Source organism: Gorilla gorilla, chromosome 19 (genome assembly GCF_029281585.2).
Source record: "Gorilla gorilla gorilla isolate KB3781 chromosome 19, NHGRI_mGorGor1-v2.1_pri, whole genome shotgun sequence".
NCBI classification, from domain to species: Eukaryota; Metazoa; Chordata; class Mammalia; order Primates; family Hominidae; genus Gorilla; species Gorilla gorilla.
Genome location: NC_073243.2, coordinates 35,348,920 through 35,362,588, shown reverse-complemented (window position 1 = coordinate 35,362,588; position 13,669 = coordinate 35,348,920). Strand labels below are relative to the sequence as shown.

At 44.4% G+C, this 13,669-nt stretch overlaps 1 protein-coding gene across 1 annotated transcript in view; it reads left to right on the top strand.

The window, feature by feature from the left end:
- SV2C (synaptic vesicle glycoprotein 2C) overlaps nt 1–9,355 on the top strand; it is a 247,578-nt gene extending 238,223 nt beyond the window's left edge. Inside the window, exon 13 of the mRNA XM_004058659.5 lies at nt 764–9,355. Coding sequence (XP_004058707.1) covers nt 764–947 — 184 coding nt within the window. The 3' untranslated portion in view covers nt 948–9,355. The remainder of the gene's footprint in view (nt 1–763) is intronic.
- Nucleotides 9,356–13,669: the final 4,314 nt, after the last annotated feature.

Here is a 13,669-nt window from a genome sequence, read left to right as displayed (position 1 = left end):
GGGAGGCCAAGACAAGAGGATTGCTTAAGCCCAGGAGTTTGAGACCAGCCAGGGCAACACAGGAGGACACCCCCATCTCTACAAATATTAAAAAAAAAAAAAAATAGCTGAGCATGGCAGTACACACTTGTAGTCCCAGGTAGCAACTCAGGAGGCTGAGGTAGGAGGATCACTTGAACCTGCGAAGTGGAGGCTGCAGTGAATTATCATTGTATCACTGTACTCACCTAGGCAACATAGCAAGACCCTATCTCTACAAAAATAAAAATAAAAATTAGCTGTGTATGGTGGTATGCACCTGTAGTCCTAGCTACTCAGGAGGCTGAGGTGGGAAGATTGCTTGAGCCCAGGAGTTTGAGGCTGCAGTGAACTATTACTATGCCACTGCACTCCAGCCTGGGCAACCGAGCAAGACCTAATCTCTATAAAAATGAAAAAGACCCTTCCTTCCAACAACATTAAACCACTAGAGATGTTTCATACTCCCTACAATTTTTTCTCTCTTTCTGTTCACAATACATTGGGACTTACAGGCAGAGTAAGAGTCAATGGAAGCTATGGTAAGAAAGTCAACAGAGGGCTGGAGGAACAATACCAACAGCTAGGATTCTCTACTCCCAGATTTGCTAACAAGCATTGATTTGCTCCACTGATATACAACACAATCTGAGGGAAGATCATTGAAAATCTAGGATCTTTTGGTCTAAAGTTGGAATCATGGAAGGCATTTTCTCAACCTTGTTCATGTCTCTTTCCTTTGCAGGGCAACAGGCTTTGGCTTCTTAAATGCGCTATGCAAGGCAGCAGCCGTCCTGGGAAACTTAATATTTGGCTCTCTGGTCAGCATCACCAAATCAATCCCCATCCTGCTGGCTTCTACTGTGCTCGTGTGTGGAGGACTCGTTGGGCTGCGCCTGCCTGACACACGAACCCAGGTTCTGATGTAATGGGAAAAAAAGCCATCCTTCCTGTGTTTCTTCCTCCTGCCCTGGGTCAATTCTCCTTCCTGACTCAAGGCTCGAGTTTTCCTATATAGAAAGGTGATCAAGTATCAGAACATAAACACGTGCTGTGACTTAAAATTTAGAACCATATCATCTTGCCCCTTTGTGATTTTGCACAGGTTGTTTGTTTTGTTTTAATGCATTGTTATCTTTCCAAACTGTGATGCTACTGCCTCCCGCAAATCAGTGGAAGCATTTCTAAAATGCCCTAGGCAGCCAGGCTTCCCTGGGGTTCTGCTCATTGAAAGTTTAGAAGCTAAGAAGACTGGGCTGCTGTAAGAAATAGATCCTGCTCCTAATTTAACATTAACAGGAAATATAAGTCGGCACATTATCGCATTTGTGCTGAGAAGAGGGATTCTTTTTTTTTTTTTTTTCTAACAGAGTGATATTTCCTGTTTACTTAGAAAAGGACACCCAGTAATTCTCACTGTTATAGCAGAGCCTTTCAGAGAAAACCATGTGGCACCAAACAGGGCTGGGTGGGGCTCTTTGGGGCAAGACAATTAAGGTGACTCTGCTGACAAGAAAAATAAAAGTTCTGCAATTAGCAGCAAAAATCTGAGTGAGCTGCATAAGCAAGATTTCTGTCAGAAAGCCCAATTAAACCTCTGAAGAGTGTGAGGAAAAAGAACTGTAACAGCATCTGTGACTGTGGCATGTGGTTCAGAATGTTTGAAAATCAGAGATCCGAGAGAGAGCTTCTGCCTCCATTTACCACTCCCACTCCTTCAGCTGCCCTTGGTCTTGCCAGACAGCAGATTCAGGGAAGGAAAGCTGCTTCTTAAAAACTGTCTGCCTACCTGATTCTGCCACTTACCCACACTGTCTCTAGTCTAGAGATTGCCAGTGGATGGCTAAATTGTAAATTGCAAATTAGGAAGAAATTCACACCTAGAGCCATTTGGAAATACAAAATGGTACCTCTTTCCAGTACCTCTTTGCTGTGGGACTGGCCCGCCAGGACCCCCACCCCACCTGGCCCGCAGTTGACATTCAGCTTCCCAGCTGGCATCAGCAAAGAGGGTTTGTCCCTCTAGCTTCCCCAGGGCTGGCCCACTGCTCAATGCGCTTCTGGCTCCCTGTAAAATCACAGCCCGCCTGCACTCCTGAGGGCCCCTCTCACAGACAGACCATCTCCCTGTGGTTGTTTGACTGCTCATTTTACCTCTGGAATCTGCCTGGGCTTGGAAGAAAGAGGTCAGCCAGGACATTCCCACGGGCCCGCTGTCAGCTACATGACCTTCTCGCCTCTCAGGCTCCCCTTCCCCCAGGCTCGTCCTTTTTACACCTCTTCTTTGAAATCTGAACCTTCCTTGTAGACTTGCAGCCAATGACCAGAAGCCAGGAATAAATCCCATATTTAAACAATATTCCTTTTTTAACTGCCTCGATAGAGGTTTATTCTTGTTACTTATTATAGGCATTTTCAGGCAAGCCATAGCTTGGGGCCTCCAGGAAGGGAAAGCTTTTGTTTCCACTAATCATTATATTCAGAGATGTCCTAACTCCCCTGAGGCCCCCCTGCCTCCCCCTCCCCTTCCTAATGATCCCTCGCAGAGCTCAGACTAAGTGAAAAGCTTCTTTCATTAACATAAGCCATTAATCGACTTCCCCTTGAAGTAATTCAGGTCTGCAGAGAGGGGAAGACTGGTGTTGGGGGCAGTGGGAAGAGGGTGGTTCCCTGGCGGTCTGTGATCAGGGCTAGAACATCAGGAAAACCCGAGCCAAAAACTGCAAAGGTGGCAGGAAGAAGAAAAATCACTGAAGGCTAGACAAGATACATTTGAAAGATACCAACCGCACAGGGAAAGAAAGAACTTTCTCTCACTTCTGCCTCCTATCATTTTATTGGAGAACAAAGACAGCAGTCAAACAACCCAAGAAAGTACCCTGTATGTTTTTCTTCTTCCACATGTACCCATTTTCCCACCTATCTCTCCCTGATTTGTCTTCTTTAAAAAGACATTTGGGGACCTGAGCAGGTCTTTTAGTTGAATGCAGCATGTGCAGAAATAACTGCAAAAGCCAGGAGTGCATCTCCATCAACCCATCAAAAGAAAAATAGAAATGTACATGGGCATCGCTGTCTCTAGTCCTCTGTGATAGTTCACTTTGCTAACTAGACTACCTTTACTTTTCAAAATATCTCTAATGTCTGCTCTGGGGTCTAAATGCATAAAACATCTCCCAAGCTGCAGAGCACAGTTATTCAGAATTTTATTTGAACACTGGGTTGGGTCAGCATAGGATAAACCAGCAAACCCTTACTTCATGAGACCTGCCATCCGTGTCCCCTGCAGAAGGACCGTTCTTGGCCTACTTGTTACCTAATCCGAGCATCCTTGGTGGCCTAAGAGGGATCTTTTCTCATCTCCTGGACAGTCTGTGGTCACAAACCTTCTTGGTCACCACCTCTCCCACCTTTTGTGCACTCTTCCCTGCCTCCTTGAGACTGTTCATCACCTTGATTTTCTAAGAGAGCTCAAATCATTTCCAAAGCATGTGGTGTGGCCTGTATAGCTTGCTCCAGATTTAGCTGGAGATTAAGAAACAGCCAGGATATTAAACAGAAACTCTCAGCTGTATCAGTGTAGCAGGCCACTGGCACCTAAACATGCAACTGGCATCTCATTTCACCTACAGTAGAAGGAAAATGAAAATTTGTACAAAAATGAAAACCTAGGAAATAGTCCACTTGCTCCTATATTTTTACCACCTTTTCTAACTAAAATTTCCCTATTGCTCTTTGGAATCAATCCAGAATGCTCCCAAGTCCCATTATTATCACAGAATCTTCTCAGTAGGGAAAAACAAACAACTGCTTCAAACTGTGAATTCTGTATGTACCACATTCTATCCCAGGTATTGGGTTTTAAGGCACCCAACTCACATTCAGTCCTGCTGCCTGAATCATCTCACACCAGAGTACAGACCTGGGAGACGCGATAGATGGGTCCTAGCCTGACCTTCACCACTAAGCGGTACAGGGACCCAGATCTTGCTGTGGAGACTGTAAGTCGTTGAACATCTCTAGTTCTCACTTTCCCCGTGCACAAAATAAAGGAATGGGAGTAGTCTGCTCTCCACTCTCCAGCATTCTAGAAGACAGTAATGAAAATAGCTTCATCTTATCTGCCTTCTTATGCTAAACTCATTTTTTTTTTTTTTAGATGGAGTTTCACTCTGTTGCCCAGGCTGGAGTGCAGTGGTGGGACCTCTGGTCACTGCAACCTCCGCCTCCCGGGTTCAAGCGATTCTCCCACTTCAGCCTCCCAAGTAGCTGGGACCACACGCATGCACCACCACGCCCAGCTAATTTTTGTATCTTTTAGTAGAGATGGGGTTTCACCATGTTGGTCAGGCTGGTCTCGAACTCCTGACTTCAAGTGATCGGCCCACCTCAGCCTCCCAAAATGCTGGGATTACAGGCGTGAGCCACTGGCGGCCTCAACTCATTTTTACGAGCACTAAATAGGTTTAGTTTATAAACTGAAAAATTAGGAAATAGGCACGCATAAAAAGAGTGTAGGAAGTTGTTTGGGAAGCCCGCATGGAATAGGCCAGAAAGCACAGTCCCCATGCTGTCTGCCCTGCCAGCATCTCAGCATCCTGACTAGTATCTCTGTTCACTGCAGGTTTGACAGTTACCATCACCCAGCCAGAAAAGGGCCCCGCCTTGCCAGATAAACGCGCTTAGGTTAGAAGACTATAATTGCAATATTACCCTACAGATCTCCTGACTGTTTATTCCATTATTTCCTTGAAACATGGCCTTAAGTATTATACGTAGGCTTCAGAAACAGTTTTTCAGTGATTTTACCTATATTGGCAAATAGACAAATCTCACCAAATCAGAGTTCAGGTTTTCACCAAAAACTGCTTAGTTGTCTTTCAAGATACCTTAAGAGATCAAAGGGGAGGTGGGAAAAGAAATGTAGTGACAGAAGGGAGAGTCCAAGATACCACTGATAAGGTTCCAGCAAAGAGATTAGGACACAGTGGAGACTTTCTAAATGCTGGGATCATTTCCAAAGCAGTCCAGGGGAATACTTTCTGATTCCCTCTGCCAATCAAAATAGATAGAATATGATATTCTCCAATTTTTTTTCTGTTTGATGTCAAAATGGCCTTTACCTATTTCTTCAGTAATATACCTGATCTGTTCATGCACTAAAGGCTCTGGAGCCAGGAATGTCTGAATTTGGCCTTCACCTGGTATCACAGAAAGACAACTGGGATATTGGTGTTAAGGGGCATATCGGCTGTATGTTAGGTTTTCTTTAATCCCCACATCGTGCCAAACTTAGTCTGGTTACTAAGCCTAAAAACACCAGTATTGCAACAACTTCTGAAATCTGCACAGTGGGAAACTCTGAAGTGGACTATACGTTTCTCACAGTTTTTGTTTCTGCTCAGCAAAGTATGTGTTTTAAGTAAAGCTTCTCTTGTTATCTGTAATGTAGACCAAAAAAAAAAAAAAAAACTGTTAGTATATTCTGGATGTATTGCGTGTCCCTTCGTTGTTTCAGGTGTGGCGTAACAGTTCTCCGTGTGATGTTCTTTTGCTCTAAATGTTGACCATTCCTCTTGTCACCTGTCTCTCACCAACCAGTCACAGAGCCATTGCCAGGGCTCCCTTCAGTCTTTCTTAAACAATATCTAAATGCAGTTTAGTAATCCCAGGATTTTGAGTTACAAGAATACAGTTTATGGGTCTGTTTCAGCTCTTACTTAAGGCTAGCATGGTTGGGCAGGGGAAGAGCTGAGCCGAGCCTTCACTGATCTCTTGTCATTCATATGATTATCCAGTAAATACTTATTGAGCACCTCCCATGTGATACGTATTGAGACACTGCTGTGTGCAATAATTAAGCCTATGGAGGACTTAAATGAGGGCAAGGAAAACAGAATGAGAGAAAACACTCTCACACTGACCCCCATTACACATGAACCCTCCGCGCGCCCCCCATAAATACAAAGTGTTATTTTTCCACATTTAAAACAAATAATAGCCTTCAGCAGGCAGTGCAGGAACTATTCAGTCATTGAGATTACCTTTGATGAGAGGAGAAAGCTCCTTGATTACCTGATTTTTGTTGGAGAGACTATTAACTAGTACTTGGAAAATGAGAAAAATGAAACCACACATAAGCTGTTCCCTTAAATAATCTCAGCAGGATATTGCACTAAGATATTATTCAAGGAAAAGAATCAGGAGCAGAGATAGCCCCATCTCTCTAGAGCATTTTTTTTTGTGGGGGCGGGGGGGCGGGGGACAGACTCTCGCTCTATTACCTAGGCCGGAGTGCAGTGGTGCAATCTCAGCTCAATGCAACTTCCGCCTCCCAGGTTCACGCAATTCTCCTGCCTCAGCCTCCCAAGTAGCTGGGATTACAGGTGCATGCCACTATGTCCGGCTAATTTTTTGTATTTTTAGTAGAGACAAGGTTTCACCATTTTGGCCAGGCCGGTCTCCAACTCCTAACTTCAAGTGATCTACCCACCTTGGCCTCCCAAAGTGCTGGGATTACAGGCATGAGCCACCACGCCTGGCCTAAAGTCCCGCTTTCTTCTGAGGTGTTCTTTTCATGGTGTGAAACCAGAGACAGGAGCTAGGGAGTCTGTTCCCCAGCGAATAGCGTTGGGGTTTTCTCTTCAGAGCCAAGTCAGAAAAGCCTGCAGCTGCTGCCACTCCCCTGGTCTGTGCCTCCCAGGGTGTTTCCTTTCTGATTTTGAAGACTTGTGGGTGAGTCAATTATCTTTGCAGACATCCTAAAGCAGCTTCCCTCCTCTCTACCCTCAGCAGATAAGCCATCCAGAAAACAGGTTCTGACAGCCAGTAGCGGGGGCATTTTGGGTTTCAGTTTAAAACTGGTGCATGTTGTTGCAAGTGTCTTGAAGTTGCAAAGGATGTTTGGGGTTCTGGGGCCTGCAGGGGGGCAGAGCAGAAAGAGGGTAGTTGTCAGTGACCCTCTACCCTCCTCTGAGAGCCCCATTGCCATTTTTGCCCACCAGTTCTCTTCTTACCTCCTCAGGGCAGTGCCCACTCATTTCCTTTATTTCCCTTTTGTTTTTTTTCCTTTCCTCCTCTGGTCGACAACCTCTTAATTCTAGCAGTGTACAAAAGCAAGGCCAAGCTTTCCTGGGGCACTTGGGATGAAAGGCCCATCCATGCCTGTTGTGGAGGCACAGAGGGGGAGAAGGTGGAGAACAGGAGTGGGTGCAGGGGGAGTGTGAACGCAAGGCTGCTGGCTTTGTCACAGCTCCCTGTGCAGGGCTGGATTTCCAATTGCTTTTCAGTGCCTGTGCCCTGATAGGATGGGCACAGCTGGTATGGAATCAGAGCAGCCCATCTCCAGAGCAGAAGTCTGAGAGCTCAGCGTTTGACTCCTGAAAGACCAGGATGTTCCTACCTGGGTTCTCGAGATTCATTGGCTAGTGGAGGTAGATGGTACTCTCCATGTCTGCAGAAGATTCCCCACTTGGTGCTGAAGGCTAGATGCCTTCCAGTCAGGTCTGAATGCTGAAATTGCAGAGATTGTCCACTCTCTGCCTACTTTACCGCATTCATGCTCCCCTTAGATCCAAGAGTGCCCAGGACTAGGAGCAGAAAGCAGTTTTCAACCCTTTGTTCAGACTCAGACGGGTTTCAACTCAAGTGGGTAATCTACCCCAGCAGCAGGGGTGCAAAGTCCAAAACAGCTTTGTGGTGCCTGGGGAGTGACTAGGCAGCCTGCTCACAGGGGCTGGAGTCATCTAAAGCTAGTGATGAGCTGGAACAGCTTTGAACCGGTTCATCAGAACTGATTGTTAAACTTTCAGAACTTTTGAGAGTCAGTTGAGAAACATAGCTATTACTAAAAAATTAAATAAGATTAGATAAATTATAGCTAAAAGCAAAGGCAACATATAGTCAAAGCTCATCACTTTCTACTTATTTTACTACATTTTACCATTATCTGTAGCCCATGAGGTAATGTATGCCTATTATGTCTGTATGGTAGAAATACTGTATACAGGTATACTACTACACACACCTCCCCAAGTGATAGTATTTTTGTAGTTTGAGATCAGCTGTAGTGGTGGTATTTATACCATGGAAAGCAACAAAGCCATGCAAATCAGACTCCTCCTAACCCCTAAGACAGTTGTTAAACATTTGCCAGCATACCACCATCTAAAGCCCTAAAGAATGCTTGGCCTCCCACTGCATAGACCCAGGCCACATCACATTGAGTTTCATGGATTTATGGGTCAGCATTGCCCCTAAGTCCAAGGAAGGGGAAAGACTTAGCAAGCTCAACCTCATATGATTCACAAAGGGTTTCTTTCTGCATTTGTATTGACTCAGAATAGGACCAAGTACAGAGAATCCACTGTTATCTATGGGTGTCATTCCTTCAGAAAGAATGTACAGTAAAATTGGCTATTTCATGCTACGCAAACAAAATGAAACTAGTTTGAAGTTGCAAAGTGTCTCCCCTCTTGCACCCACGTAGTCATCCAAGAAGGAAACTCCTTCCTTGCCTTGATATTCACCAGACGTACCTAGACAGAACTTGACAAATTGGCCTAACTTCATCTCCGCTGCTATTGTTATATATTTGCTTTACTGAATCTATGTCCTATGTCAGTCAGAAGAAAAAAGAAATGTCCTTTTTTAATATACACTTTCTTAGCATCCACGCAGTTATGTATCCTCATCCTGATCCAGGAACATATTGAACAGATCATATGTCTTTTGTTACTATCTAGATACACTAAATAACATACTGGAAGAGTTTTCTCTTTCAGGTGAACTTCCATTTTGAACATATGCTAAATGTACTATCCACTGTCTTTTTTAATGAGATCTTGGCAATGGTCCTGTCGGTTTTGGTGTTTGGATTGTTTGGCTTTGTTTTCTTTTTTTATTCTTCCTGTTTTTAATGCTGTGTAAGATCTCCTGCTATGAATGTTCCAGTTACCCCTATTGTACTGTATATATGTGTGCTGCATGTGTGAACCCCAGTAAATTCTGTTTCAGGTTTTGGAGTTTTCATCTTAAGTACAGCTGGTCTGTTGTGAACTCATCTTTCTTGTATGCTCCTCTGTGTCTGATTTCCAATTGCCAAAATGTTTGACCAGGTGTGTTTTGACAAATATCCCGAGACAGCCACGCGTATCCTTGTGAAAGGGCATGCTCCATGTGGGATGGCTCGTGTACAGCATAAATCTATCAAACTTGGAATTGTGTATACATTTATATGCCAGATAACTAACATTCATGTAACAGCTGCAAAGATATTTAGTGTATATCAGATTAATAAAAGAGCATTTTTTTTTTTGCTCCATTATATTCAAATACAGATTGCTGTGTGACTGGCTTCCCTTCTAAGCATGAATTGACCCTTCAAAAAATGAGCACTTTTTTAATGTCCTTAGGTATAGAGAAAACCTGTTTCTCCAATTCAGGTTTATTTTAATTGTTTCTGTGGGCTGGTGTCATGGGTATTGATGTGTTGTTGATCTTATGTGAGTATTTTCCAACTGTTAGCCAGGACCAGTGGGAAGAATATGTTCGTGGGGGAGTTTGTGGCAAAGCAGATGCTTGTGTTCTTTTGCCCTAGAGTAGGAATGACAAATAGATTTTTATTTAGCATATTAAAGCCACTTGATTGGTAGTAGCTGCTTGGAACAGTGGTTTAAGAACAATGAGAAAAAGTGCTATACTTTATGGAATTCACATTGGAGGCAGAAACACAGACTTAAATGCCGCATATTTGCTATCTGCAAAAGAGTTCCCGTGACTGCATTTAACAGAAGACACAAGTCTTCTTTTATTCTTTTATTCCTTTAATTTCCTAATAAACTGTCTTTACTAACAAAGAGGATGGGGCCATCCCAAGGTTGGTTCTGATGTGGCTTGATAACATCATTGGAGACCCAGATTCTTTTTCCATCTTTTAGATCAGCCATCCTCATCATACTGGCTTTTGTCCCCCTATGGGCATGAGATGGTGGCTGCAACTCTAAGCATCACATCTTCACACATCTAAGCGCCAGAAGGAGAACTAGTCCCTCTTTTTGACCCCTTTTTAAGATCAAGGAGAACATTCTCAGAATCCTCCAGCAGACTCCCCGTTATGTCTCATTGGCTGGATTTGCATCATCTGCCAACTCCTAAACCAATCACGAGCAAGAGGAACATAATTACCATAACTGGCTTAGACTAATCAAGAGTCACCTCTCCCCCTATAGCTGTAAGGGGCCCAGTCTCTCCTGAAGCACATGGCTCCTGACTGCCTGAACAAAATGGGGGGTTTGTAAGCAAGGAAAAAGGCAGGTAACTGCTGGGTAAGCAAGCAACAGTGGGCTGTGTCTGAGCTCTAGAACCATGCTGTCTAATATGATAGCCACATGTAGCTATTTATATTTAAACTTAACTAAAACCAAGAATTCAGTTCCTTGGTTACACTTAGCCACATTTCAGATGCTTGATTGCCACATGTGACCAGAGGCTACCATACTGAACACTGAAAATATAGAATATCCCATCATCACCAAAAGTGCTACTGGCTAGTGCTATCCTACTAGTTGTGCATTCACACCCCTCTGCAGGCTGTTCCTTCTCTTGGAACCAGCTCTCACTTCTTCCAGGTTCTCTCCCCCAGCTAGATCCTCCTCCTTTGCTGTAGCAATTTCTTTCCCCCTTTTCTGATACCCAGCCCATTGCTCTGTATAGATCTTAACCCTTTGTCCAGCTTTCCACTCCTCCAGATGTAGGCCCTATTCCTTATTTAAGAAAAGCTACAGTCACACATTTTCCTTTCTTTCCTGCTTCATGACCAGGCTGTTGAATGAGGGAGAAAAGAAAAGTCCACAGGCTTCAAAACCCCTAGTGTATCAGGGATGATGGCAAGTACAAGAATTCACCAGAGGATGCTGGGGTGCGGATAACTTTAGCAAAAGTCATTGCGAGTTCTGAAGGAAACAACAGGCCTGGCAATGGACCAGTGGCTCCAAAGCCCCAAATGTGAAATTCCTAATAATCAGTGTGTTAAAACAAGGCAACATAAGTCTTGAGGTATACCTTTTCCTGCTTGTTGATATCTGATGCAATGAAGTTGCTATCATTATCTGTATTGTTTGCTAGGGCTGCTGTAACAAAATACCACAGACTGGGTGGCTTAAGCAACCAAATTTCTTTTCTTACAGATCTGGAGACCAGAAGTCCGAGATCCAAGTGTCAGGGAGGGTTGGGTTTTTCTCAGGACTCTCTCCTTGGCTTGTGCATTGCCATCTTCTCTCTGTGTCTTCAGATAATCTTCCCTCTTTACATATCTGTGTCCTAATTTCCTTTTCTTATAAGGAAACCAGTCATGCTGGATTAGGAGGTAGTCCAACCCCATCCAGTACCTACACTAATGACTTCTTTTCAACTCAAATACCTCCTTAAAGACCCTATCTCCAAACTCAATCACATTCTGAGGCACTGGGGGGTTGGGACTTCAACATACGAATTTGGGAAGAAGACAATTCAGCCCATAGCATTATCCCAAATACTACCTATTTGATTGTGTATGTATACTGTATACTGTGTATAGAAGTTTGCTGTGTATATATTGTGTATAGAAGGGAATGGAATGTGCCTATGGTCTGATGGGCAGGTAGCATGGGCTGTGTGCATGCATTCACACCTGTGCATGCTGTTCATTCAGAGGGGATGATAAAGACAGGCTGAGGAACAAGGGTCCTGCACTCATAAGCCAGAAACAGATAATTCTGGGGGAGACCTCAGGGCAGCCTGGCTAGGCTACTCTCTGAGAACTGTGGTTATTTGCCTCCCTCTGTCTCTCCATTTATTAGAATTCCAGATGAGAATGTGCTCTCTCTGCACAGTAATTTAAAAAAAAAAACTTGGAGTCAGTAGGCACATCCTTCCTCTCCCTACACCACAGCCTCTGAACAAAGCAGCCTTCTCTGTGAGCCTGTCCCCAGGGGAAGCTTCCTCCAAGACAGTGACCAGCTTGAGCCCTGGTGGCTCCAAGGGGAGCCAGGGGCAGCAGCATTCCTGGAGCTTGGATAAGACCATGCCACCTACTACTACTGCAATCCCTTTGTTCAGTGGGGAGAGCAAATGCATCATCCTCTCCTGTAATTTGCAGTCCAGACACCAGGTGGAGAAATGAAAACCACAAAAGGAGACACATTCTTGAAGGAAAGCCAGGCTCCTGCCCTGCAGCCACTGGAACTCCCTGGGGCCAGAATGAACTAGATAGGACAGGATAAGCTCCAACCTTGACTCCAAGTGCACCAGCAGTCACCTGCCTTCAGCCATATTTCTGCCTCCTGTACTCCAGAGCCCTCAGGGAGGCTGAACAGACAGCACCTGAAGCACCTCCACTCCCTAACATCTGCTTCCTCACCTTCAAGGTGGCACCAAAAATGCCCTTTGGACTGAGATTTCCAAGGAAACTGCATCAGCAAATTCAGGTTTGGGTGGGGCTATAAGGAAAGCCACCATACATTACAAAGGGCTAAGTGATGTATAAGTTGCCCCACCCCTTTTGCTCTTTGCAAACATTGGACATATCCCACCCCCACTGCAGTCTGCTGCTGCTAACCCTCTCTGAGGGGCTTTGTGCTATTGCCCCCTCTTCAGCCTCCCACCTTCAGTAGAAGACAACCATAGTATTTTCTTTTTCTTTTTCTTTTTTTTTTTTTTTGAGACAGATTCTCACTCTGTCGCCCAGGCTGGAGTGCAAAGGCACAATCTTGGCTCACTGCAACCTCCACCTCCTGGGTTCAAGCGATTCTCCCACCTCAGCCTCCCGAGTAGCTGGGATTACAGGCACCTGCCATTATGCCTGGCTAATTTTTATATTTTTGTTGAGATGGGGTTTCACCATGTTGGCTAGGCTGGTCTTGAACTCCTGACCTCAGGTGATCCAACCGCCTCGGCCTCCCAAGTGCTGAGATGACAGGCGTGAGCCACCGCGCTTGGCTTACAGTACTTTCTAAAGTACCCTCAGGCTTGGGCACACCTCACAGCCCCATTTCTCTTTCCAAACCGAGGACTGGAAGCTTCAGAGGCAGACACTGTGTCACCATTGCTAAGAGCATGAGTTTGAGCAGGGTCACCTCAAGGTTTGGGAAGACGGGTCCTCTTTAAGAAAAATAATACAAAATTACAAACACAAAATTAACGTAAAAGTAACTAGAATGAGAAAAGAGGTCCTCACAATTTACGCATTTTAAAAAAACTGATAAATTCACACATTTTAACAAAATCCAGAAAAATAACAATCCTTTTTATTAACTGCCTGACACATTTCTATAAATTATTTTTCGATATTTTTTCAGTGCATATTCTTTGATTGCCTCTTCATTTTCATATGGCAAGTTTTGTGATATCATTGCCTATATAGAGAATAGAAAGATTAAAAACTGGTTGTGATTAGTAATAGTTGTCTGGTTTTTTTAAGATTTCTCATTTCAGTGGGCATGGTGGCTCACGCCTATAATCCCAGCACTTTGGGAGGCCAAGGCGGGCGGATCACGAGGTCAGGAGATCGAGACCATCCTGGCTAACAAGGTGAAACTCTGTCTCTACTAAAAATACAAAAAATTAACTGGGCGTGGTGGTGGGCACCTGTAGTCCCAGCTACTCAGGAGGATGA